Raw genomic sequence first — 26,477 nt, 5'->3', positions numbered from 1 at the left:
AACAATGATAACAGTTGGACACTCTTAAAACGAGATGGTGCATCTCAAGAGATTTCATCCTGCAAAATGTCAAATAAAAATGTGTTGCTGCCTTGCTATATCAGGCTATCCCTACATTTAGATTTATGCGACTCATTTTGACAACCTAGATGTGATCTAAAATGTAGGTTATTGATAAATAAAAATAGCTTTCATAACTGTGGATATTTATTTATTGGCTACTTTTCTTGTGTAATTAAAACAGCTGGGCTACATGCTAAAATCCATTCACTGTTTTTCAAGAAATGGATTTGAGTATTAAGTGCATTGTGCAGCTTTGTTGTGATTGGACGGAGTTGCAAATTACAGCACCACGGACAGAGCTCGACCACTGCCTTTCTCCCTTTTTACACCAGGGAGCCAGTGGGAGTGCACTGCAACCCTTGAAAGCGCATCTCGCGGTGAGGACCAATAGCACATCTTCATATCAGCATCCATTCCACAGTTGCCTACCATCAGCTGCGCACCAGAGACGGGCGATAACTAGGATATGTCAAGGCGCGCGGATGCTTTTGCTTGATTAATGCCTTTTCTTTCCTTGGATTGTACTGTATTATGTTTTTTTATCTGCATTTTCCAAGATGGTTTATGAGGTTTTACCTTGATGTGCACAATATCAAATGAATTGGCTGCTACTGTTTAGGAAGCCATCACTGCAGTGCCATTATTTTTTCATTTACTGGAGGACAACTATCACACTGTAAGTAATGATTGTATAATGTATCTAATATTGTAGCCTATTTCGAAGGATAACCTACTGAATTATAAATGGTAAACATCAAAATGTGAGACTAGGCAACATCACTTGGGAAAATAGGCTTAACTGCTAGATTTTGAAGTATCCTATATTTCTTTTCATGAGGCTACCCCTATGCACCATAATGAGGAGTCATGTCAAAATGGTTTGTTGGAATTCCATATTACTCAGCGTCGAGTTTGCGCCTTTATTAGGACGCAGACTCTCGATTTCAGAACCATGGACAGCAGCCGATCTACACAACCACATGTAACAGCCTTGAAACCAAAGCTTGCAGCTAGACAAACTGTCTTTATATTTCAATTAACAAGTAAAATAGCCAAACATATTTGGGATTTTCTGACAAATCGATTAGCCTGCTTGAAATCAACTTAAAATCTTTGAGTCTCAATCACTTTTTTGTTGTTGTTTTGGTTATGGCTTAATCGTATCTCATTGTAATGTTTCTCAGCGCACATGACTCCTTAGCAATATACTATTATTATTAGGCTAGCCAATAGATGCAAAAGTTATGAAACAGTGCATAGCAATAATTCGTTTATATCATTTTACAAACATCGCTTTCAATTTTCAATGATTTCGTAGCCTATAGCAAATGTGACCTTCACATAAAGGTGTTTACATTTCAGGCTTCCATTTTAAAAGAACGTACTACTGTATGAGCATGGATACATCCATCATTCGTTAGGCTTCGCTCGAATTAAAGCATGGCCATGTATAATTCAAGAGGAATTGGATGTGTAGAGACCAACATAAAAGTTGAGTAAATTGGACGGTTGTTTGATTTCTTTTATTAAAGGCATAGGGGCCCTTCGGATGTGTTTACTTTGGTTTACCACGAGGATAGTCGACAAGCAAGCAGTGTAGTTGCTAATCCAACTTGTTATTTGCTGTCAGAACTGCTGAGTGCTTTGAAGGCACCATAACATTCGAAGGTATATGTCTAGATTCACCCGTCTGTTTTTCCTTTACCAAGTCAAAACAATACAGCTAATTAGATCATTCAAACTGGACCACCGAGCACTTGTCGATATAAACTCTACTGTAAACACCAGGAGTATTCCACCGAGGGCCCGCTGCCCCCTAAGGGTCATTGTTTTTATGAATATTTCTATCAACAACAGAATAAACGAATTTTGAATTACATATCTACAGTAGAAAATAGTAAAATATCTTCTAATGATTTCTTTATTTCTCAAATCCTAATATTGAGCAAATTACACTTACTGGAGTATCTGACATAGGCCCTCGAAAAAGCACCAGCGATTAAGCTTCCAGTGCCAGAGGTGTCATGCTCATAGGGGGCACAGGGGCACATGCCCCCTCAGATTTGTCCTGTTTTTAAAATGTTCAGATGTAAAATTAATTACTAAATTAAACTACTAGAATTAGGCATAATTATTATGGCTCTAGATTGCAGGAAAAAGTTGTTTCAGGAGTTTGGAGAATTCAGTTTTTTTTTAATCACCCCCACTCCATCCTCACCTACTTTGTGCTCCCTCTAAAATAATAGGTGCTTGACTGCCCTCAGTGCGGCTGGTGCCGCTGGTAAGCTTTCTTGACTTGGACATACATTTTGCCAACACATGGCTAACCTTTGTTTAAAATCAACTAAACAGCTGCTTTGAGTGAAAATGTGTTTGGAGTTACCTTTCTAGCTAATAGGCTATGTTAGAGTTTACACTTCCTCTTCCAATTATGTGGGTAAGTCTATTCATTTTAAAATGTGGATTACTTCTCCTTGCCATTATCATTTACCTGATAAGACGTGATTATTTATTTATTTGCTAACGTATTATGGGGGTCCCTGGGTTGCCGGTTTGCCTGGGAGGGGGTCCATGCTTATGAAAGCATATCTGAATGTTATGGAAATTCCTGTGAATTATTAGAGCCAACCAAGATATCTCAACACAATAGCCTTCACGGTATCGCTTTTATGACATGCTCCTTTATAAGGACGACACAGACAGTCGATGTACACAACCAAAACAGAATGTAGCCAAACAATGCTTGCAGCCAAATAATCCATAATTATCTTCAATTAGCAAGGAAATATTGAAATATCTTTGCATTTATTTATAATTATCACAATCAAGATTGGCCTATTTCATTCTCAACATCAAATACATTGTATATTGCTCACATTTATGAACACACAATGAAAGTGGTAAAATGTAGATAATAGCTACTGAAGCCATGCATTTAATTTTGCTAACATTGAACCATTTTGTTTTCCACAGGCAATTTTCACCTAGCTGAGAAGGAGAGCCAAGTGCACAGAGAGAATCTGCTCAGACCGACTCCTGATCCATCCAGTACGTACCTTCCTGTCAGTACTATAAGGACCTACCGTGGCATTAGATGCCTGAGAGGAACTGACGCTTGTAGCCAGGGTCTCCCAGCTCAGAAGCATTGAGATCCTCAGGACCTCCCGCCGTTCTCTCTGGTCGGTCATCCACTAACCCAGAGAGGCTAACGCCCCTGGATATTGCTACTCAGTCACCATGGGAACCGTGCTGTCTCTCTCGCCCAGCTACAGGAAGGCGGCCCTCTTCGAAGATGGGCCAGCCACAGTGGGCCACTACGCGGCCGTTCAGAACAGCAAGAACGCCAAAGACAAGAACCTGAAGCGTCACTCGCTCATCAACGTTCTGCCATGGAAGCGGATCGTGGCTGTGTCGGCCAAGAAAAAAAGCTCAAAGAAGGTGCAGCCCAACGCCACTTACCAGAACAATGTAACCCATCTCAACAACGAGAACCTGAAGAAGTCTCAGTCCTGCGCCAACCTGTCCACCTTCGCTCAGGACCAGAGCACCCCGACCCCCGTCAAGAGTTCCAACAACGCCGCCTCGTCAGTCAAGAAGGCCCCGCTGACCAACTCTAATGCAGCCCCCGGCACGCCCAAGAGGGTTATCGTCCAGGCCTCCACCAGCGAGCTCCTGCGCTGCCTGGGTGAGTTCCTGTGCCGGCGCTGCTACCGACTGAAACACCTGCCCCCCACTGACCCGGTGCTGTGGCTGCGGAGCGTGGACCGCTCGCTGCTTCTTCAGGGTTGGCAAGATCAGGGGTTCATCACCCCGGCCAACGTGGTGTTTGTCTACATGCTGTGCCGCGACGTGGTCTCCTCCGAGGTGGCCAACGAGCACGAGTTGCAGGCCGTGCTGCTCACCTGCCTTTACCTGTCCTACTCATACATGGGCAATGAAATCTCCTACCCGCTTAAGCCCTTCCTGGTGGAGAGCTCCAAGGAGACCTTCTGGGACCGCTGCCTGTCCATAATCAACCTGATGAGCGCTAAGATGCTCCAGATCAACTCGGACCCGCACTATTTCACCCAGGTGTTTGCCGACCTAAAGAACGAAAGCCAGAAGGAGGAGGAGAGGAACCGCTTGCTCATTGGTCTGGACCGGTGAGGGTCCCGGGGCTCAGGGAAGGGAAACCAGGGGAGGAGAGGGAAACCAGGGGAGGAGAGGGAAACCAGGGGAGAGGAGGGAAACCAGGGGAGAGGAGGGGCCTACTCCAGTTTGGTATTTCAAAATGGGGGAGGGGGATTGGTTGAGGGAGTAGGAAGAGGGGAGTGGGGAAGCTTTGATGGGAAGATATTCATTTTTAGGGTTAATTTGGCTCAGATATAGCCAAAAAGTTTTAGATTATAAGCATGTTTGAGAGCTAACAGTACAACAGTTCACTGAAAGAGGGACATAGGAGCACAGTTTGATGAAAAAAAAAGAAAACATTTTATGGTAAAAATCCTATTTATCTCAAGTTTTCTGAAGACCAAACTAATATTTTTCGAAGGAAAGAGAATTGCATTTTGACTTCACTTTTGACACCTAACAAAAATGCCAGACTCGGATACATTCTCTGCTTACGTACATGTATAAATACATTGAAAAATACAAAACTGACAATGGAAAAAAACAAACAATAGAAAAGGAACACAAATCTACAGCTATGAATGTGGAGAGGACTGAGGCTGCACCACCCTACCAACCACCTGCGGTTTGTTCTGACTGTCTGAGATGCACTGCCTACAACGGGATGGTAAAGGGCCCTTGCGTGACTGGGCTAGTGTTCACATCAACAGACAAGCTGCAATGCTGGCTCTTTAGACTGTGAAGTGAAAACCCATGTACCCCCACTGCAAGGAAGGATATGGACTCGACAGTTGTGCTGCAGTGCAAACAGTATCTGATCTGAATGGAAAAGTGGGGGCACGGAACCTGGATTCATGCTGATGTGGCTTTGTTTGTGACTTGGCGAGAGGGGTTTGGTGGAGAAAGATTGTTTCAGAAGGACTTGACAACAGACCTGAATTGCATTGTGGGCTTTTTATTTATTTTATTTATTTTTTTTTTATTTTTTTTTACAACAAGACAATAGGACATGAGGAAATACAACATCAAACACAAGGCTTGATTATCACACTACGTGTTAAGACCTACTTTATTTTCATCTCAGAAAAAAACTCTTCAAATGCTCAAGCCCAGGGTGGCTTATTTATTGATTTTCTTAAAAAGCTTTTAATTTTTACTTAGAAATAATAAACTAATGCACGTGTGCCATGCCATTTTTCTTGAATTTCCGAGGACAATAATTACTTTACTTTTTTCCATTTGATCTGTAATTAAACCAACTGCATCTGCATTAGAGAATGCTGTGAGAAAAGTGAAAACTAGTTTATTTAGCTATGCTTGCTAAAATAGGCTATTTGTTTACCAAGGAATCATTTTGTATTTTTTGTCTAAAGGTTGTATCTAAAAACACTTTGGAATGAAGGTCCATATTCTGCTACAAGACATTTAGCTTTAACAAATGTTTAGCTAGTGCCATATCTTTGATGAAAATCCTGTAGGTCTGAAAACACATCAAAGATGTCCCACATGTTGAGTGATTGGGTGGATTTCCATCTAATAACTCATTGAAACTTGATTTATTTGTTATCTTGCCACATCCCTTGTAATCAAAAGATCATGAATAAATGATAAATTGGTCTGTTTAAAAGAACCGGATATGAAAGAATGGGTTTTGTGAGCTTATCTTTGGTGGGAATGAAGATTGATGGTTGTTGCAAATGAATGTTGCAGGGAATAAGCTATAGATTGACCCTAGATTAAAAACCAATAAAAAGTCTGACCATCGCCAAAGTAACTACCACATCAGAGAGACCTTGAGTAAAGACAAAGACCCTAGAACCCTAGACACAGAGCAATCTCAAACCCAACACACCACCCAGCTCCACATATCAACAAGACAACATAACCATCAGCCAATGGCAGGCCATTTCACTCAGAACCACATCAGAGAATGTGACAGGTAGCCATCCCTGGAATAATCTCTCAATGCCAATATTAATCAAATCTAAGACAATTTTTTTCAGCTGGGGAGGAGATGAGATTAGGTTATACTGTAGGTTATATCCAAGTTGACCTCCATGGAGATAATCAGGTTTTCAATCAGCTGAAGCCACTCCGAGAAATGGATGAGCATAGAGGGCAATAGGAACACCATGACTACATCTACGTGAGAGCAAATGGAGCAGTCAAGGTACATGGCTATCATTTCCATTGAATAACTGTAAAGGCTAGAAACTGGTAGAATGATAGCACCTCCATCTCCAATAACTAATAAGAAAGGGAGGTGGTAGGTTTTTCTGTCAACCACTGCTACAGTGTATGTTGTAAGAGATAAGTGGAATTGAATCCACAGTTTTAACAGGAATAAGTTGTCAATAGTATACATATACTAAACTGGACCTTGGGGATTTTTTTTTTTTTTTTAAATCGAACAAATCAAAATAATAACTTTGATAACGAGTATATGCCCGCTTTTCATCATCTCAACAGTGAGAAATGATGCATGCTTTGTTTCATAGTTGTTTCTCAAATTTCTTTCTGGAAATGCTAAATGGTCGACAGTCATATGCGGACAATACTTTTTGTTGTTAAAAAAAAGAAATAATTGATGCTGAAAAAAAGGCTATCTCTTCTCTCATGTGATGAAGGTTGTTCTTAGGGACTGTTGGTTGATATGATCATCTCTCTCCTCTGCTGTATCAGTTGGAGTCAAAGAGAAAAATGACTGGTGCAAGTGGACACGTATTGTGGAGCAGTACCGTGGCATTGTTCCTTGTCACGGGGAGATGAAATGCAATGGGAAATGGGTTGTTGTGTGTTGTGTAGTGCAATGGGGGGGGACACACGCACTTTGGACAGGCTACTGCTCTGGGGAAAAGGCAGGGCATGTGGGGTCAATGGTTAAAAGTAGGGGAATCTTGACTCTCTCGCCCCAACTCACTAAAATGTGCCATTTTTTTCAATTGTATCACTGAGTAGTTGTTTGAAAAAGACTTGAAAAATCTTACAAAAAGGGAGAGAAAAAATACGTGATAGTTAGAACATTTCTGTTGACTTCTTTTTCTGTATCTTGTTGTGTACTTTGTAGAACAAAAAAGAAACAGTGTTAAAGAACTTCAAAAGGGTATTTCATTGACTGCATGTGTGGCGAGTGTGTAAGTGTGTGTGTGTGTGTGTGTGTGTGTGTGTGTGTGTGTGTGAGAATTTATTTGTACAGAAGAATGTGTGAAGTTTGTTTTCTTATGACCAATAGGAAGTGGAAAAAGAGGATACTCTACACTGATAGGCTACCAGTTATTTTGAAAAAAGCCTTTGCTGTAATTGAACCTTTTCCAGTTTGTTTCCGCTTACTTTAATTTATTTTTGTACTGTGATGGAAAATAAAATGCACTGATTGCTCATGATGCACAAATGAGTGGTGTCTTCATCTGCAGTTGGACCCTTCAATGATATAATCACATACTTGTCACTATTTGTTTACTAGACCCCACAATGGCCCGTATATCATTTAAGAGTTGCCAGGGTTATGAATTTAAAAACAGACTAATCCGTGGAATTAAATCCATTAAATAATAATTTGAAGATTAAAATGACATATCCCCAATTTAGAGGAGAATCAATCTAGTTACATACTGTAAGATTATGAGACATAAATAATACAGTATTTTTTAATCATAGTATCAAAGTCAATGACCATTCAATCTGCCTCCATTTGATTTCCATTGGCCATATGGGGTAAATCAAAGACGATATAATCAAAGAGTATGAAAGATAACACAACTGCTGACTTAGTCTCTAACCTGCTCTCCCACACCTCCCACCCACTTTAGTCCATCAGGAGGCTAGTGATGCCTCTGAGATAGCTCTCATTGACAGGGAAGTGGTGATGCCGTCATCCTGACCTGACTGCAGGATGCTTTAGCTGTCGGGACGTCATCCTGGGAAACAGCTGCTAGGTTAGCAGGTGGATTAGCATCCTGGGAAACAGCTGCCAGGTTAGCAGGCGGATTAGCATCCTGGGAAACAGCTGCCAGGTTAGCAGGCGGATTAGCATCCTAGGAAACAGCTGCCAGGTTAGCAGGCGGATTACCATCCTGGGAAACAGCTGGTAGGTTAGCAGGCAGATTAGCATCCTGGAAAACAGCAGCTAGGTTAGCAGGCGGATTAGCATCCTGAGAAACAGCTGGTAGGTTAGCAGGCGGATTAGCATCCTGGGAAACAGCTGCTAGGTTAGCAGGCGGATTAGCATATTGGGAAACAGCTGCTAGGTTAGCAGGCGGATCAGCATCCTGGGAAACAGCTGCTAGGTTAGTATGCGGATTAGTGTGGTTTGGTTCCCCCATATTTCTGACAGCACAGAGACAACAGCTGGGAGAAGGAGAAAAGACTAGCCTACATACCAGCAGACCTTGTTGAAGCATGTGTTTTCCTGGTTGTAAACACAAATTCACACACACGGTGAGCAGTATCAAATGTCCTAAGTCAACTAAAGATTAAGTCATTCCACTGGAACAAATACGTTTATTAATTAAATGATTCAATCAAATAACAATCACTGTGGGTCCTTGTATATTTAACCCTAACCCTTCAGATTTGGTCCAAACACTCATTCATTATCAATAATATATATCTATATATAGATATATTACATAAATAAACAAAATATTAAATTAGGCAAATAGTTTGATCAGCAAATGTATATATATATATATGGTGTATTGAATATATTGAAGGAAATTAGAATATATAATGAGTAATATATATATATATATATATATATACTCATTACAGAAACTCTGAACGTTACCACCCCCTAGATTACAACAATGTTCCAACATGTTATCAACTTTACCCAATTGTCAATTTGCAGATATCTTTGCACTAAAATGAAAACAATTGCTGAGAATTGGGTACACATCTTACAATTGTAATCAAAATGGTTACCAACAGAAGACAGAAGAAACTCAATGAAATGTTATAGACTGGGTTCCCTTTCTGAAGGCACTAGAGTGCTATCCGGCTAGCAAAAAACCAAACAATCAAGGGGATTTACCTTGACAAAACAAAGTCTGTCTAATCATGATACATAATTACAGTATAGAGAAATGTTGACCCTCCCAATAGCCAGTCCTGTCTAATCTAAACCCCTTCCTTTGAAGATATTCAAGAAACTGTACATCAATACTGTCTGAAGGAGTATGTTTAGAATGCGAGTCGTGGCCACCATAAGACTAAGAAAAGTCAAGCACAACACAAGGAGGGACAAGAATTCGGCGGGCACAACACCTTCTAGACACAGATCACAAACTGAAGGGTAAAGCTGAAAGAATGTGGTGGCACAGGTAAATTATTTTCACCTGACTACTTTTTATCCATGTGTACTGAATGTACAGTAGATGACTCAGGATATTAACAGTCTCCATGCTGCATCCCAGAACGACAGTGAACCATTAGAATCCTTACTCAGCTAAATAATCACGCGTTTGTACCGGTCTTATTTATGCAGTAGTGAGGAAAGTGGGCATCCTCTCTCTCTCTCTCTCTCTCTAACAGGAGGGGGGGGGGGGGGGGGGGGTTCAGAATAAACTCCTCATTGGCCCTGCAGTGTCAGTCTACCCACCCGGGCAGAGTGCCAAGAGATGTGATGGAGCGAAGGAGGAGATAGAGTGATAGAGAGAGGAGAGAGAATAGAGGGGAGGAGAGGAGGCAGCCAAGCCGGGCTTTTGTTCTCAGATAAAAGTATCCTTCCTTACAAGACAGGCATGTCGGGAGACAGAAGAGAGAGAGAAACCTAATTCAGTGGGATGTGACAGACAGTCACAGACAGTCAGAGGATATGGGGCGAGTTATAATAAGCAAGTTTTACAGGCAGCCCTGAGGACTAACCACATATTAAAACACCTGCCATTAGAGATACTATCCACAATACATAGCCTACAACTTTCCCCCAATAGAGGGACATTTTCCAGCAGGTTGCAGCCATTTTCTGGTCTAAAGTGCCTTATCAAGCAACAGAACAAGGTCATACGCCATTGCTGCAAGGTAAAGGAAGATTTCTTTAGTTGAGATGAGAGACACGCTAATTAACTAATTATGCACCAATTTTCCTGGCCAATTTGCAAAGCAATTAGCACTCGGCAGCAATTCTGAAACTGATTGGAGATTTTAACTGAAAATAATGCCAACTGACAGAGAGATACAGTCCCTAGTGAAAGACTACACACCCCTTGCACAGTCTTCACATTTTGCTGCCATAAAATTAAATAAAACAATTAATTAAATGTTTTTTTTTACTACTGATTTACACAACCTACTGCACATTTCCAAAGTCAAAGAAAATGATAGAAAATCGTCTGGATAAATAAAATATAAAACACAAAGATGTCTTGATTGCGTATATCTTCACACCGAAGAGTTAATCCTTTGTGTAATAACCTTTGGCAGCTATTACAGCTGTAAAACATTTGGAATAAGATTCTATCAACTTCACACAATTCTTAGGGCAACATATATCCATTGTTTTTGTCAGCCTAGTCTCTTATTTTCAAGCCGATATAAGTCATGACAGACTGGATCATTCAGGAACACTCAACACCTATTGGAAAGCCATTCTGGTGTGTCTTTGGCATTAACATTTGTGCAATTGTCCCGCTGAAAAATAAAATGATCCCAGGGTTAGGTATTCAGAAGAATGAGGCAGGGTTTCCTCTAACTTTTTATCTGGGCTTTGCACCTTTCATATTTATTTTCATCCTGACAAACTCCCCAGTCCCTGCCAGTGACAAGCATACCCATAACATGATGCTACATCTGTACAGTATATGCATAGAAATAAGAGGTTAAAATATATATTTCAAAGCTCCTCTCAGAGCATGTCGTGGTGTTCAGGTTCAGGATATGCTCAACATATCCCACTCAACACGCTGTGACAAACTAACTTAAGAACGACACACTTCTCATCTCTGCCTCTGACACTGTTCCGTCATAGGACAACATTCTCTCCCATTCTTGTTCCGAAATACAAAAGGAATGGAAAATGTGTGTATGTAGGACTGGCTGTGGTTCATCTGTAGTCTAAAACGAGGGTTGTGTTAAACATCTTTCCATCAAATATCCATTTTAGATACAAATAATGAAAACATACAGTGCTTTCACACCCCTAGACTTTTCCACATTTTGTTGTGTGACAGCCTGAATTTAAAATGGATTACATTTAGACTTTGTGTCACTGACCTACATACAATACCCCATAATGTCAAATTAGAATGATGTTTTTACTTTTTTTTTTACACTTTAATAAAAAATGAAAAACTCAAATTTCTCAAGTCAATAAGTATTCAACCCCTTTTAATGGCAAGCCTAAATAAGTTCAGGAGTAAAAATGTGCTTAACAAGACACATAATAAGTTGCATGGACACATTCTGTGTGCAATAACAATGTTGACATTGAATATCCCTTTGAGCATGGTGAAGTTATTAATTACACTTTGGATGGTTTATCAATACACCCAGTCACTACAAAGATACAAGCGTCCTTCCTAACCCTAACTCAGTTGCCGGAGAGGAAGGACACCGCTCGGGGAGTTCACCATGAGGCCAATGGTGACTTTAAAACAGTTTAATGGCAGTGATACAACATCGTAGTTACTCCACAACACTAACCTAAATGACAGAGTGAAAAGAAGGAAGTCTATACAGATTAAAAATATTCCAAAACATGCATCCTGTTTGCAATAAGGCACTATCTTAAAACAGCAAAACATGTGGCAAAGAAAAACTTTATGTCCTGAATACAAAGCATTATTATTAGGGCAAATCCAACACAACTCATCACTGAGCACCATTTTTTTCAAGCATGGTGGTGGCTGCATCATGTTATGGGTATGCTTGTCGTTGGCAAGGAATAGGATGTTTATTTAGGGTAAAAATAAACAGAATAGAGCTAAGCACAGGCAAAATCCTAGAGGAAAACCTAAAACACAAGGCCAAATATTCACTGGGGTTGCCTAGTTACAGTTTTGACTTAAATCAGCTTTACAATCTATGGCAAGACTTGAAAATGGCTGTCTAGCAATGATAAACAACCAACTTGACAGAGCTTGAAGAATTTTTGAAAGAATAATAAATATTGTACAATCCAGGTGTGCAAAGCTCTTAGAGACTTACCCAGAAAGACTCACAGCTGTAATCACTTCCAAAGGTGATTCTAACATGCCTTGACTCAGGGGTGTGAATACCTATGTAAAATTTGATTTCTGTATTTCATTTTCAATACATTTGCAAAAATTTCAAATGTTTTTATTATGGGGGTATTTTGTGTAGATGGGTGAGAAAACAAATCTATTTAATCAATTTTTGAATTCAGGCTGTAAGACAACATAATGCGGAATAAGTCAAGGGGTATGAATACTTTCTGAAGGCACTGTAGCCGTGAGAATATACATTGCTGAACAAGATATTCTATTCAAACGATATGCCGGAGAATGTGATACCAACCATGATAAACGAAAGCTAGCGTAACAAAAAATGATCGATGCACCGACAAAACAGCTCAGTTGTACATGTGAACTCAACATGATATCGAAAAGTGAGGGAAAAAAAATCTACTCTTTGGTGAATTAATGTTGTGCATGTGTGTGAGTCTGTCTAATTAACTAAAAACATGTGTATGTATTAAACATCTTACATGTCCTATTGAAAAACATTGAGTTACGTCAAATAAATATCTATTCAAAGTTACAAATTTGGCATGGCTTTCATTCTGAGAGTTCAACCCTCCCATGTATCATATCATGCCATCTAGTTCACAAATGAGCTCTATACAAACAGAGTTATGATTCACATATTCCTCATTTGCCACCTTATCGGCACTTGTCCTTGTCACAGACTGAGTGGCCCCCGAGTGGCCCTTTTAGTTTCCAGGCACTGCCAGGATATAACCGGAGCGGCTCTTGGTGAAGTCTGGCTGCGATTGGTTGATCTTGGGCTCCACAATGACAGTGCACTTCCTGCCATTCATACTGCACTGGATGGGACTGGCGATATTCACCTGCAGCTTCCTCTTCTCACTGCAGAGAGGGAGAAAGAGAGATAAAAAGAAAAACGTGTCAAATCAAATCGGTCCCATACACATGGTTAGCAGATGTTAATGCGAGTGTAGCGAAATGCTTGTGCTTCTAGTTTCGACAGTGCAGTAATATTTAACAGTACCAAGAATTAGAACAGGTCATGGTAGAAATCATTTTAGTTACTCAGCTCCGTGGTCCTGGAATTCTCTCCTGAACATTTTAACATTTGATGATCTAGTCTCGTTGGTGGAGTTTAAACACTTGGTCGATGTAAATATCATAAAATAGTGTAATTGTCTTTAGGACAGCTGTTTTTTAGTCAAGACATTTGTGTTTTTTTTACGTAATATGTAATTGTTGTACTGTATGTGTGTCCATAGTTTTGTTGAATGTTTTGTTAGGGTATGGAAATTGTTTTGTTTGAAACTTTGTTCCCCCTCCTGCTATTGGACCAGGTCTCTCTTGAAAAAGAGATTAAATAAAATGTAAATAAAAAATATATCTAACAAGTAATCTAACAATTCCACAACAACTACCTAATACACACAAGTCTAAACGGATGGAATAAGAATATGTACATATAAATATATGGATGAGCGATGACCAAGCGGCATAGGCAAGATGCAATAGATGGTATAACATACAGTATATACATATGAGATGAGTAATTTAAGATATGTACACATTATTAAAATGGCATTATTTAAAGTGACTAATGATCCTTTTATTAAAGTGGCCAATGATTTCAAGTCTGTATGGAGGCAGCAGCCTCTGTGCTAGTGATGGATGTTTAAGTCTGATGACCTTGAGATAGAATCTGTTTTTCAGTCTCTCGGTCCCAGCTTTGATGCACCTTGTTAAGCATGTATCGTACATACCTTACAGCTGGTACATCCATTTTAACAGAGAGAGAGAAAGTATGGTGTATGATATGTAGTAAATGCTAAAGGGATTTTTACACCAAAAACATTGATATGGTTCACCTTCAATTGACTGCGCATCCTTCAATGTTGTGGATATGCGTCGTCATAACATGGAAAAGACCTAAAGAAAACTTGATGCTAATGGGCATAGATATATACTATAGAACATTGTAGAATATACCCCAGGAACGATCCATGTGCCTGTACTGTTGGTATGGCTCACCAGCCGATTGGCTTTTAGTGCTTGTCACATCTAGTTAGGGGTTTTCTGTCTGAACGGCCATTTTGCACTATTCCCTCTTTAAGATCATCAATGAGGCAAATCAAACATTTGTTGAGGAAGAAAAAGTTATTTGTGAGGGAGTCAGGGTGTGAGTGTCTGCAAAAAAAAGTGTGTTGAAAAGTGTGTGTTTTAAAGTGTGTTTAAGACTTTTTAAACATTTGTTACGTTACAGCATTAGTCTAAAAACTATAAAATTACATTTTTTACTCATCAATCTACACGCAATACCCCATAATGACAAAGTGAAAACATGTTTTGAGAAATGCTTGCAAATGTATTACAAAATAAGAATCTTATTTACATACGTTTTCAGACCCTTTGCTATGAGACTCGAAATTGAGCTCAGGTGCATCCTGTTTCCATTGATACTCCTTGAGATGTTTCTACAACTTGATTGGTGTCCATCTGGGGTAAATTCAATTGATTGGACATGATTTGGAAAGGCACTCACCTGTCTATATAAGGTCCCACAGTTTACAGTGCATGTCAGAGCAAAAACCAAGCCATTAGGTTGAAGGAATTGTCCGTAGAGCTCCGAGACAGGATTGTGTCGAGGCACAGATCTGGGGAAGGGTACCAAAAGATTCTGCAGCATGGAAGGTCCCCCAAAACACAGTGGCCTCCATCATTCTTAAATGGAAGAAGTTTGGAACCACCAAGACTCTTCCTAGAGCTGGCCGCCCGGCCAAACTAAGCAATCGGGGGAGAAGTGCCTTGGGCAGGGAGGTGACCAAGAACCCGATGGTCACTCTGACAGAGCTCCAGAGTTCCTCTGTGGAGATGAGAGAACCTTCCAGAAGGACAACCATATCTGCAGCACTCCACCAATCAGGCCTTTATGATAGAGTGGTCAGACGGAAGCCACTCCTCAGTAAGGTGGAGTTTGGAGTTTGCCCAAAGCCACCTAAAGGACTCTCAGACCATGAGAAACAAGAATCTCTGGTCTTTATTTTTTATTTATTTCACCTTTATTTAACCAGGTAGGCAAGTTGAGAACAAGTTCTCATTTACAATTGCGACCTGGTCTGATGAAATCTAGGTTGAACTCTTTGGCCTCAATGTCAAGCGTCACATCTGGAGGAAACCTGGCACTATCCCTACGGTGAAGCATGATGGTGGTAGCATCATGCTATGGGGATGTTTTCAGCGGCAGGGACTGGGAGACTAGTCTGGATCGAGGGAAAGATGAACATAGCAATGTACAGAGAGATCCTTGATGAAAACCTGCTCCAGAGCACTCAGGACCTCAGACTGGGGCGAAGGTTCACCTTCCAACAACGACCCTAAACACACAACCAAGACAACGCAGAAGTGGCTTTGGGACAAGTCTCTGACTGTCCTTGAGTGGCCCAGCCAGAGCCCGGACTTGAACCTGATCGAACAGCTCTGGAGAGACCTGAAAATAGCTGTGCAGCGACGCTCCCCCTCCAACCGGATAGAGCTTGAGAGGATCTGCAGAGAAGAATTGGAGAAACTCCCCAAATACAGGTGTGCTAAGCTTGTAGCATCATACCCAAGAAGACTCAAGGTTGTATTCGCTGCCAAAGGTGCTACAACAAAGTACTGAGTAAAGGGTCTGAATTCTAATGTACAGTGAGGGAAAAAAGTATTTGATCCCCTGCTGGTTTTGTACATTTGCCCACTGACAAAGAAATGATCAGTCTATAATTTGAATGGTAGGTTTATTTGAACAGTGAGAGACAGAACAACAACAACAAAATCCAGAAAAACGCATGTTAAAAATGTTATAAAATGATTTGCATTTTAATGAGGGAAATAAGTATTTGACCCCCTCTCAATCAGAAAGATTTCTGGCTCCCAGGTGTCTTTTATACAGGCAACGAGCTGAGATTAGGAGCACACTCTTAAAGGGAGTGCTCCTAATGTCAGCTTGTTACCTGTATAAAAGACACCTGTACACAAAAGCAATCAATCAATCAATCAGATTCCAAACTCTCCACCATGGCCAAGACCAAAGAGCTCTCCAAGGATGTCAGGGACAAGATTGTAGGCCTACACAAGGCTGGAATGGGCTACAAGACCATCGTCAAGCAGCTTGGTGAGAAGGTGACAACAGTTGGTGCGATTATTCGCAAATGGAAGAAACACAAAAGAACTGTCAATCACCCTCGACGTGGGGCTCCATGCAAGATCTCACCTCGTGGAGTTGCAATGATCATGAGAACGGTGAGGAATCAGCCCAGAACTACACAGGAGGATCTTGTCAATGATCTCAAGGCAGCTGGGACCATAGTCACCAAGAAAACAATTGGTAACACACTACGCCGTGAAGGACCGAAATCCTGCAGCGCCCGCAAGGTCCCCCTGCTCAAGAAAGCACATATACATGCCCGTCTGAAGTTTGCCAATGAACATCTGAATGATTCAGAGGACAACTGGGTGAAAGTGTTGTGGTCAGATGAGACCAAAATGGAGCTCTTTGGCATCAACTCAACTCGCCATGTTTGGAGGAGGAGGAATGCTGCCTCTGACCCCAAGAACACCATCCCCACCGTCAAACATGGAAGTGGAAACATGCTTTGGGGGTGTTTTTCTGGTAAGGGGACAGGACAACTTCACCGCATCAAAGGGACGATGGACGGGGCTATGTACTGTCAAATCTTGGGTGAGAACCTCCTTCCCTCAGCCATGTCATTGAAAATGGGTCGTGGATGCCAGTCTCCAGACCTTAATCCCATAGAAAATCTGTGGAGGGAGCTGAAGGTTCGAGTTGCCAAACATCAGCCTCGAAACCTTAATGACTTGGAGAAGATCTGCAAAGAGGAGTGGGACAAAATCCCTCCTGAGATGTGTGCAAACCTGGTGGCCAACGACAATAAACGTCTGACCTCTGATTGCCAACAAGGGTTTTGCCACCAAGTACTAAGTCATGTTTTGCAGAGGGGTCAAATACTTATTTCCCTCATTAAAATGCTAATCAATTTATAACATTTTTGACATGCGTTTTTCTGGATTCTTTTGTTGTTATTCTGTCTCTCACTGTTCAAATAAACCTACCATTAAAATTATAGACTGATCATTTCGTACAAAATCAGCAGGGGATCAAATACTTTTTTCCCCTCACTGTAAATGTGATATTTCAGTTTTTTTTTAAATAACAATGATGGGGTATTGTGTGTAGATTGATGCGGGAAAGAAAACGATTCAATCCATTTTAAAATAAAGCTGTAAGGCAACAAAATGTGGAAAAAGTCAAGAGGACTGAATACTTTCCGAATGCACTGTAGCTAGAGCTACCGTGCTAGAGAGAGAACTACAGCTCATTGAAAGAAAGGGAGAGAGAAATGCTTGCCTCTCACCCTGAAACCATTTCTCGCTAGGCTCTGTTAACAACCGCCGCTCGCACCGTTTGTCAAAATACATAATTAATTAAAACACCCTTGGTGATTCGCGGAAACGTCCGGAGCCAAAGCATCCACTCAGTCAGTGGTATTAAATCCAGAGAAATTAATCAGCGTGACCTTGACACGTCTAGTTTCGCAACAACGCCTCACTAGCAACAACAATCAACTCAAACTACCCATGCCAGACTTCTTCGTCTGCATTATACATACATTACTGTAGCCCAGCGATGAGGGCTGCGGCGGTGCAGGGTTACCATGGCAACCATGTGAACCTCTCCATCTGTCATGGCAGCTCTGACAGCCAATAGGACGGCAGCTCTGATAAATGTCTCTCGTCTGTCTGTCTGTCTCAGAGGATAGCATGTGGCAAGCATAGCCACGGGGCTGCTATCAGCTCACTTGAAGGACAAGCAGGGTTAAGCTTACAAATACACATAGTATGCACAGACAGACGTTGTGCATAGAATATACAGACAATGTATTGGACACCTTTATAAGTGGTAAATACTAAGAAACCTTTAAAAAATGTAAAATCCCTGGTACACACGAAAATGCTGCGAATTTTTTTTTTCATTTGTGGATGGTTACATGCACCGAATAATGCGATTATTGTGGAAAGTCAGATTAATAAAATAGTTTGATTAAAAAGTACATGATTTGCAAGAAGAATGATTTCCCTAATCATTCTGTTTACATGGACACATCTGAAATCAGGCTACCTGATGGCACTCTGATAAATGCTGGAAAACAACAATCAAAATAAACATTCTACCACAGCGAACATGTTATTTCTGGGAAGCATATTTGATTCTGAGTTCGGACATAAAGTGTGAAAACTACTTCTAAGACGCATACATTCAGTTGTTCCGAACACACTTCACTCGCGCTAAAGAGGGAGGCTCGATCGGCTGGTGATAGCACATGCACAGATCAAATACACCACTGGGCATCGATTAAGGTGTTTACATGTCCTAATCATTTGAAAGACTGCTCAGAATGCCAGGTGTTTTAATCAGCGTATGCGTACTTCAATTTTGAGATAAGATTAAGATTAATTGAGTAAATTTAGAGTGAATTGTTTACATGACTATTGCATAATCTGCCTACTGCCATTATCGGTTTAATACCGAATTATTAGTGTGCATGTAAACGTATTAAATTGAGTGACCAGTCTTAGTCAAGCCATCTCCCCAGGGAGAGACTCAGACACCACTGCCTCTACTCTCCTACTAGAAAATCTATTATTTCCTACACTCTTTCGCAGTAACTGTGTATTTTCTTCGCTAGAGATCTTCTGCCCCATCTACCCCAGCCTCTGAGGATAGAGAGGAGGAAGAGGAAGAGAGGTAGGGAAATCGACATGGCAATCTATCTGCATCCAGGCAACACCATTGACTCATCCTTTTAAAGGTATTTTTTTCATCATGGAGCCAAGCTCTCCTGCCTCCTGCAAAATATATGAGAAAGGATGCTTAAGATATACAGGTAAAGTCACTCAGCAAAGCCATCATGACTTGCAGAAGACTCGGGACTTGTGCTCAAGATAAGGTTATATATAGGTTACATTTAGACCTAAGAGACTTTAAAGTCTCTTTCGAATGACAGATAGGTTTTGTAGTAGTATGACGCAAATACTGGCAGATTATTGCAAATATGGGCAGTGCATGTGAATAGAGTGTTTGTGGCAGACAGACGGCGCAAGGATGGGCCAGATGATCAACAAGAGCACAGGTTCTGTGCCAAGAGCATCACATGCCCACAGTGCACGCACGCACGCACAAGCACACACCACACCCGAGCCTGAGGGAGGGTCTCCACAAGGTTCTGTTTATGTGGATGGGAGAGGGAGAAGAGCTCCCACTGCTTGTTTGTCAGATCTCTGCCCCTGCTTTCCTTAACAGCAGTTCTAAAATAAAAACCTGCCAGCCTCCTCTGATCAATACTGAGATTGTGTGTGCGTGTGTGTATATATGTGGACAGCATGTTCAGGTGTTTCTGCCTGTTACTACTGTGTGAGGGGGAGGGGCTGAGGTCAGTAGAGTGTAGAGACGGACCAATGGTCCATTCATGTCTGATAGATAGCCAACTCCCCTCCCAAATTCAACACACATGTCTTGCGGCCAACCCCCAATCCCATCTTCCAGAACACAAGCAAACAAACCTCCCCGCCAAGGAGGCGAGACAGGATGAGATAGGAGATGATATACAGAAGGGGGAAGAGGAGAGAAGGAATAGATGAGAAAAGATGAAAATGGTGGTTTCAGCAGGCCGAAGACACATCTGCTGGCCCTGGCCCACTAGCTTTCTGAATCGCCGTGTCTCCAGCTCGCCTAGTGTAGTTGCGACCACCAAACGGTTCCCTGACTCATCTATTGCTGCTCATTGAACCCTATGATCACTCGGCTACACATGCCTCTCCCTAATGTCAATATGCCTTGTCTACTGCCGTTTAGGTTAGTTATTATTGTTTTATTTCACTGTAGAACCCCCAGCCCCGCCCTAAATGCCTTAGATAGCTCTTTTGTCCCACCCGCCACACATGCGGAGACCTCACCTGGCTTAACTGGTGCCTCCAGAGATGCAACCGCTCTCATCGTCACTCAATGCCTAGGTTTACCTCCACTGTACTCACATCCTACCATACCCTTGTCTGTACATTATGCCCTGAATCTATTCTACCACGCCCAGAAATCTGCTCCTTTTATTCTCTGTTATTCTCTGTTCCTAACGCACTAGACGACCAGATCTTGTGGATTTAGCCGTACCCTGGTTAACCCAGGCCCTGAAGCCCTCAGCACCACAGCTATTCCACAGGCGCTCTCATTTGTTGACTTCTGTAACCGTAAAAGCCTTGGTTTCATGCATGTTAACATTAAAAGCCTCCTCCCTAAGTTTGTTTTATTCTCTGGTTTAGCACACTCTGCCAACCCTGATGTCCTAGTCGTGTCTGAATCCTGGCTTAGGAAGGCCACCAAAAATTCTGAAATTTCCATCCCCAACTACAACATTTTCCGACAAGATAGAACTGCCAAAGGGGGCGGCGTTGCAATCTACTGCAGAGATAGTCTGCAGAGTTCTGTCATACTATCCAGGTCTGTGCCCAAACAATTCGAGCTTCTACTTCTAAAAATCCACCTTTCCAGAAATAAGACTCTCACTGTTGCCGCTGGTATCCAGCTGTGCCCTGGATACCATATGTGAATTGATTGCCCACCCATCTATCTTCAGGGTTCGTACTGTTAGGTGATCTAAACTGGGATATGCTTAACACCTCGACCGTCCTACAATCTAAGCTAGATGCCCTCAATCTCAGACAAATTATCAAGGAACCTACCAAGTACAACCCTAAATCCGTAACCATGGGCACCCTCATAGATATCATCCTGACCAACTTTCCCTCTAAATACACTTCTGCTGTCTTCAACCAGGATCTCAGCGATCACTGCCTCATTGCCTGCGTCCGTAATGGGTCCGCGGACAAACCCTATCACTGTCAGACGCTCCCTTAAACACTTCAGCGAGCAGGCCTTTCTAATCGACCTGGCCCAGGTATCCTGGAAGGATATTGACTTCATCCCGTCAGTAGAGGATGCCTGGTTGCTCTTTAAAAATGCTTTCCTCACCTTAAATAAGCATGCCCCATTCAACAAAAATGTAGAACTAAGAAGAGATATAGCCCTTGGTTCACCCCAGACTTGACTACCCCAGCACAAAAACATCCTGTGGCGTACTGCATTAGCACCGAATAGCCCCCGCGATATGCAACTTTTCAGGGAAGTCAGGAACCAATATACACAGTCACTTAGGAAAGCCAAGGCTAGCTTTTTCAAACAGAAATTAAAATGTAAAACGGACTATCCTACCGATCTTCGACTTCGGCAATGTCATTTACAAAATAATCCTCCAACACTCTACTCAGCAAATTGGATGTAGTCTATCACAGTGCCATCCATTTTGTCACCAAAGCCCCATATACTACCCACCATATGCTCTCGTTGGCTGGCCCTTGCTACATATTCCTTGCCAAACCCACTGGCTCCAGGTCATCTATACGTCTTTGCTAGGTAAAGCCCCACCTTATCTCAGCTCACTGGTCACCATAGCAACACCCACACATAGCACGCGCTCCAGCAGGTATATTTCACTGGTCATCCCCAAAGCCAACACCTCCTTTGGCCGTCTTTCCTTCCAGTTCTCTGCTGTCAATGACTGGAACGAATTGCAAAAATCACTGAAGCTGGAAACATATCTCCCTCTCTAATTTTAAGCATCAGCTGTCTGAGCAGCTTACCGATCACTGTACCTGTATACAGCCCATCTGTAAATAGCACACCCAACTACCTCATCCCCATATTGTTAATTTTTGCTCTTTTGCACCCCAGTATCTCTACTTACACATCATCATCTGCACATCTATCACTCAAGTGTTAATGCTAAATTGTAATTATTTCACCTCTATGGCCTATTTATTGCCTTACCGCCCTAATCTTACTACATTTGCACACATTGTACATAGACTTTTCTATTGTGTTATTGACTGTACGTTTGTTTACCCCATGTGTAAATCTGTGTTGTTGTTGTTGTTGTCGCACTGCTTTGCTTTACCTTGGCCAGGTCGCAGTTGTAAATGAGAACCTGTTCTCAAATGGCCTACCTGGTTAAATAAAGGTGAAATAAATAAAATAAAATAAATATTGAACCTGAAGACTAGACTGTAAACCACATGTAATACAACACCAGGAGGCAAAGAACCCCTCCCAAGTTAAAACCTGCTCAAATGCAGCAACGGCTACCCTTCAAAACCACCCTAATCCCAGGCTATTATTGACCAAAATCATTACAGAAGCCGGCTTTCGCCTCCAATATTTATTAATCTGCGAGAGTACGGAAAATCCGCCTGCGGATAGCTTCCTTATTCCTCTCTTCCTCTCTGTCTCTTTCTCCCTTTTTTATGAAAAGAAGAGCTATATACTCTAACTGGGGAGATTACTAAGTAGGTCATCTAAAAATGTTGGGGAAAACGGCTTAGCAGCAAAAAGTCTATTGATCAAAGACATTCCCCGCTGAACTTAGAGAGGAGAGGAGGAAGAACAAAATCAATCTGAGAGGTTTAAAAAGAGGTTTAGATGAAGAAAGAGGGAGAGAGAAAGCTAGAGAAAGAGGGAGAGAGACATACACACACACACAAACACACGCACACACACAGAACAGCCACACAGGAGCCATGAAGTGCGGCTGCCAAGGAGAGCATTGATCACAGCCAAAAGCCTCCATAGTGTAGCCTAGCTCAGCGCCTAATGTACTGTAGCAGTGGAGAGAGGGGTGGGTCAAAAGGACAGGACAATAATACTAGAAGTCCCTTTCTTAGTTATAGAGATCCTATAATGTATCTCTACACCATGTGTCATGATAGTGGAGGTTCTTCAAGCTGGTACAGAATTTTTTATATTTTTTTATTTAACCTTTATTTAACTAGGCAAGTCAGTTAAGAACAAATTCTTATTTACAATGATGGCCTAGGAACAGTTGGTTAACTGCCTTGTTCAGGGGCCGAACGACAGATTTTCACCTTGTCAGCTGGGGGATTCCATCTAGCAAACTTTCGGTTACTGGCCCAACGCTCTAACCACTAGGCTACCTGCCGCCCTTCCTCTCCACTCCTCACCTCACCTCACCTCTATACTCCACTCCACTCCTATCCTCCTCCTGAAGGACACAGGTATTAAGCAGGTGTTCATTCCAACCTTCACTGACAATTGACAATAAGGGTGTATTCAGCAGTGTTATGTTTGGATTTAATCTAGTCATTTTCACTAAAATATCATTAAGTATTAATCACATTTTTGTCACTTGAATAATGATTTAGTCTACTTACTGTCAAAATGACGAAAACAGTGAGCCAGTCACATCACATTTGTATTGCCTCATTAACCTATAGTAAACATAAATCACTGACTGCCATGTGCACAAACATACATAGCCTTGTCCTACCAACATATCTTTGAGTAATATGATTCTCTTCCCAACAGCAGAAATATGACAAACAAACATGTATATAAGAATATATACAAATTATCTGGCCGGTTGGGCGTACTGGCAAATTCTCTAAAACGACGTTGGAGGTGGCTTATGGTAGAGAAATTAACATACAATTCTCTGGCAAAAGCTCTGGTGGACATTCCTACAGTCAGCATGCCAATTGTACACTCACTCAAAACTTGAGACATCTGTGGCATTGCGTTGCGTGACAAAACTGCACATTTTAGAGTGGCCTTTTATTGCACCTGTGTAATGATCATGCTGTTTAATCAGCTTATTGATATTCCACACCTGTCAGGTGGATGGATTATCTTGACAAAGGATAAAATGCTCACTAACAGGGATGTAAACAAATTTGTAACTCACCCCCTGGATTCGGTCTTATGCAGCAAAATTTTAAATTGTGTTTTTTACATTGGATAAAAGTATTGACTCAGAGCTACAAAATGGTATATCGTACACTGCATTTGAGGAACAATGGGAAAGTAATTATGCTTTTAAAGTTGATCAACTTGTAAACTCACTTTTGAGAAAATGGACTTCGAATGTTTTGGTATCTAGTGAAAGGCTCTTCTTTGTCTACACCCATTCAGCATCGTTCACACCGTCTTAGTCTTTAGCCCCACCCATCTCGTTTCACTCTCGGAGAGAACACTTGACTGGCCGATGATTGGATAACATGAAAAGAGCCTAACCAGCTCTGCTAGCAACAATTTCATTACACTTTTTTGCAGACGTTTGTTTGGCCATAGTCAACGGGTGTTGTACACACGTCATGTAACATTAGCTAACGAGCCAGGCAGCTAACGTTAGCTAGTTAAACAACAATGAACAGTGCCAACAATGCCACAGACCTGGGAGCTAACCAACCAGGTTCAATGTTAGCTAGCTAACATTAGGCTCTAAGTAGAAAAGCAAACGTGTCTGGGATACAAATGAACCTAGCTATGTAAACAACGTTTAAGATCACACACGTCACGTAACATTAGCTAACGAGCCAGCCAGCTAATTTTAGCTAGTTAAACAACAATGAACACATTGCCAAATCATGTCATTACTACCCTGCATGAATACCGCTAGCTAGCAAACAGTACACTTTAGCTTGAAATGAAACCACTTTATGTAAAATTAGAAACACGCAATATCTGAAAATGTAGCTAGCTAACACTAGACTATCTTACCTGTATACATCATCATGCATGATGGACGCTTCTCCCTGTCAGGAATGCCATACCACAGTTGCCCTTAGTTTGAAGATGTAATCCGGAGACAGGTGTTTTCTCCACCTCTTTAGCTATCATTCTCTAATTCCACTGATTTCAAAACGTGATCCTCCAGAAAGTGGAGAGGTACACTTATGCAGCTCCACTACAAAATACATTTTTCTAAAAGCCGCGTTCGACAGGATTACCAACACAGACTGATGAGCTCAAATAGTCAGAAGCCCTCTATATGGCAGACCAATCTGAACTCATCTCTCGGCATGTCCAGCCCACTCATTATCTCAGCCAATCATGGCTAGTGGGAAGGTTGCTGTTTTTTTCTGTGGCTTAACCAACAAGGCTCATAATTTAACAATTTTATTCGTATTTACAGATGGCATACAAGTTTGTTATTAAGGCACATGAAAGTTCACAATGGTCGAGAAGGTATTTCTGCCCAAAAATGCATTTTGATAAAACTGCTCTCATGTGAAGTCGTGACTTGCGACATACGCCTAGTTTCCTGAGTCGGGTCACATTTGTGCACAAAATTTGAGAGAAATAAGCTTTTTTGAGTATGGAACATTTCTGGGATCTGTTATTTCAGTTCTTGAAACATGGGACCAGCACTTTACACATTGCGTTTATATTTTTGTACAGTGTAGAACAGGTGCTAATGACTTTAAACAGGATCTAATTACTGTTTCGCCCAGTGATGTAGTCCAGTCACTAAACCTCGAGTTCGAATCGACCCCGAAGTCCCCTATGGCTGAAGTCCGAGTCTCAGTGCTCGAGTCCTGGTCCAAATGCTCAAGCCTGAGTCAATGGGTACACATTAACTCAAAATAAAGTTCTTTAACCAGACAGATCTAGTGTGGTGGCAAGAGGAATTTAGTCAATAAATTGTTTGCCATCCCTTTTCCTTTCTTTTTGTGCCACCAAATGTTAACATATAGGCTCCTGGCAACGTTACCAGGGCCACGTTCAGTTGCAAAACATTCTCGAAAGTTGCAGATAGATATGCCATGAATAGATCCAACGTTATTCCTTATTCAACATGTCAGAGATTCATGTTTGTTCTGCATAGCATATTTCTTTCCAAAATGTGTCCTGCTGAACGTGCCCTATAGCTAGCTAATGAGGTAACATGACTGAACAAGGTGTAGCCTAAACAAATGGTTAACAGTCCAGTCTGCAAGTAGCCTAGTTTTAGAACGCCCTGCGATATGCTTTTGAATGTAAAATGCGGCCTGCCAATGCACTACAGAAAGAAAAAAAACATAGTGCCGGCATTATGGGTCATATCTTTTTAACGGTAATCTCTCAAGCCGTTTTATCTGAGGAAAAGCAGGAGACTTGGCTACATTGGCTACAGAGCCTGGCTATGAAATGCAGTTGGGAAAATGGGAACTTGAGCGAGACGCCAAATTCAAAGACAGTCTACT

General features: G+C 41.5%; 2 protein-coding genes across 2 annotated transcripts in view; one reads left to right on the top strand and one right to left on the bottom strand.

The window, feature by feature from the left end:
• Positions 1-398: 398 nt before the first annotated feature.
• LOC106589297 (cyclin-dependent kinase 5 activator 1) lies at positions 399-6,579 on the top strand. Its single transcript, XM_014179079.3, has 2 exons — positions 399-739; positions 3,037-6,579. Exon 2 carries the CDS (start codon positions 3,301-3,303, stop codon positions 4,207-4,209), a length of 909 nt encoding a protein of 302 aa, XP_014034554.1. The 5' UTR covers positions 399-739; positions 3,037-3,300; the 3' UTR covers positions 4,210-6,579.
• Positions 6,580-11,482: 4,903 nt separating this feature from the next.
• The window catches only part of LOC106589294 (unconventional myosin-Id), a 128,796-nt gene continuing 113,801 nt past the window's right edge, over positions 11,483-26,477 (bottom strand). Inside the window, exon 22 of the mRNA XM_014179077.3 lies at positions 11,483-13,220. Within this exon, the coding sequence (XP_014034552.1) occupies positions 13,064-13,220 (157 nt within the window). The 3' untranslated portion in view covers positions 11,483-13,063. The remainder of the gene's footprint in view (positions 13,221-26,477) is intronic.

Source organism: Salmo salar, chromosome 28 (genome assembly GCF_965601325.2).
Source record: "Salmo salar chromosome 28, fSalSal1, whole genome shotgun sequence".
NCBI lineage: Eukaryota > Metazoa > Chordata > Actinopteri > Salmoniformes > Salmonidae > Salmo > Salmo salar.
The sequence above is the reverse complement of the archived record's forward strand: the minus strand, read 5'-3'. Positions and strand labels throughout refer to the sequence as shown.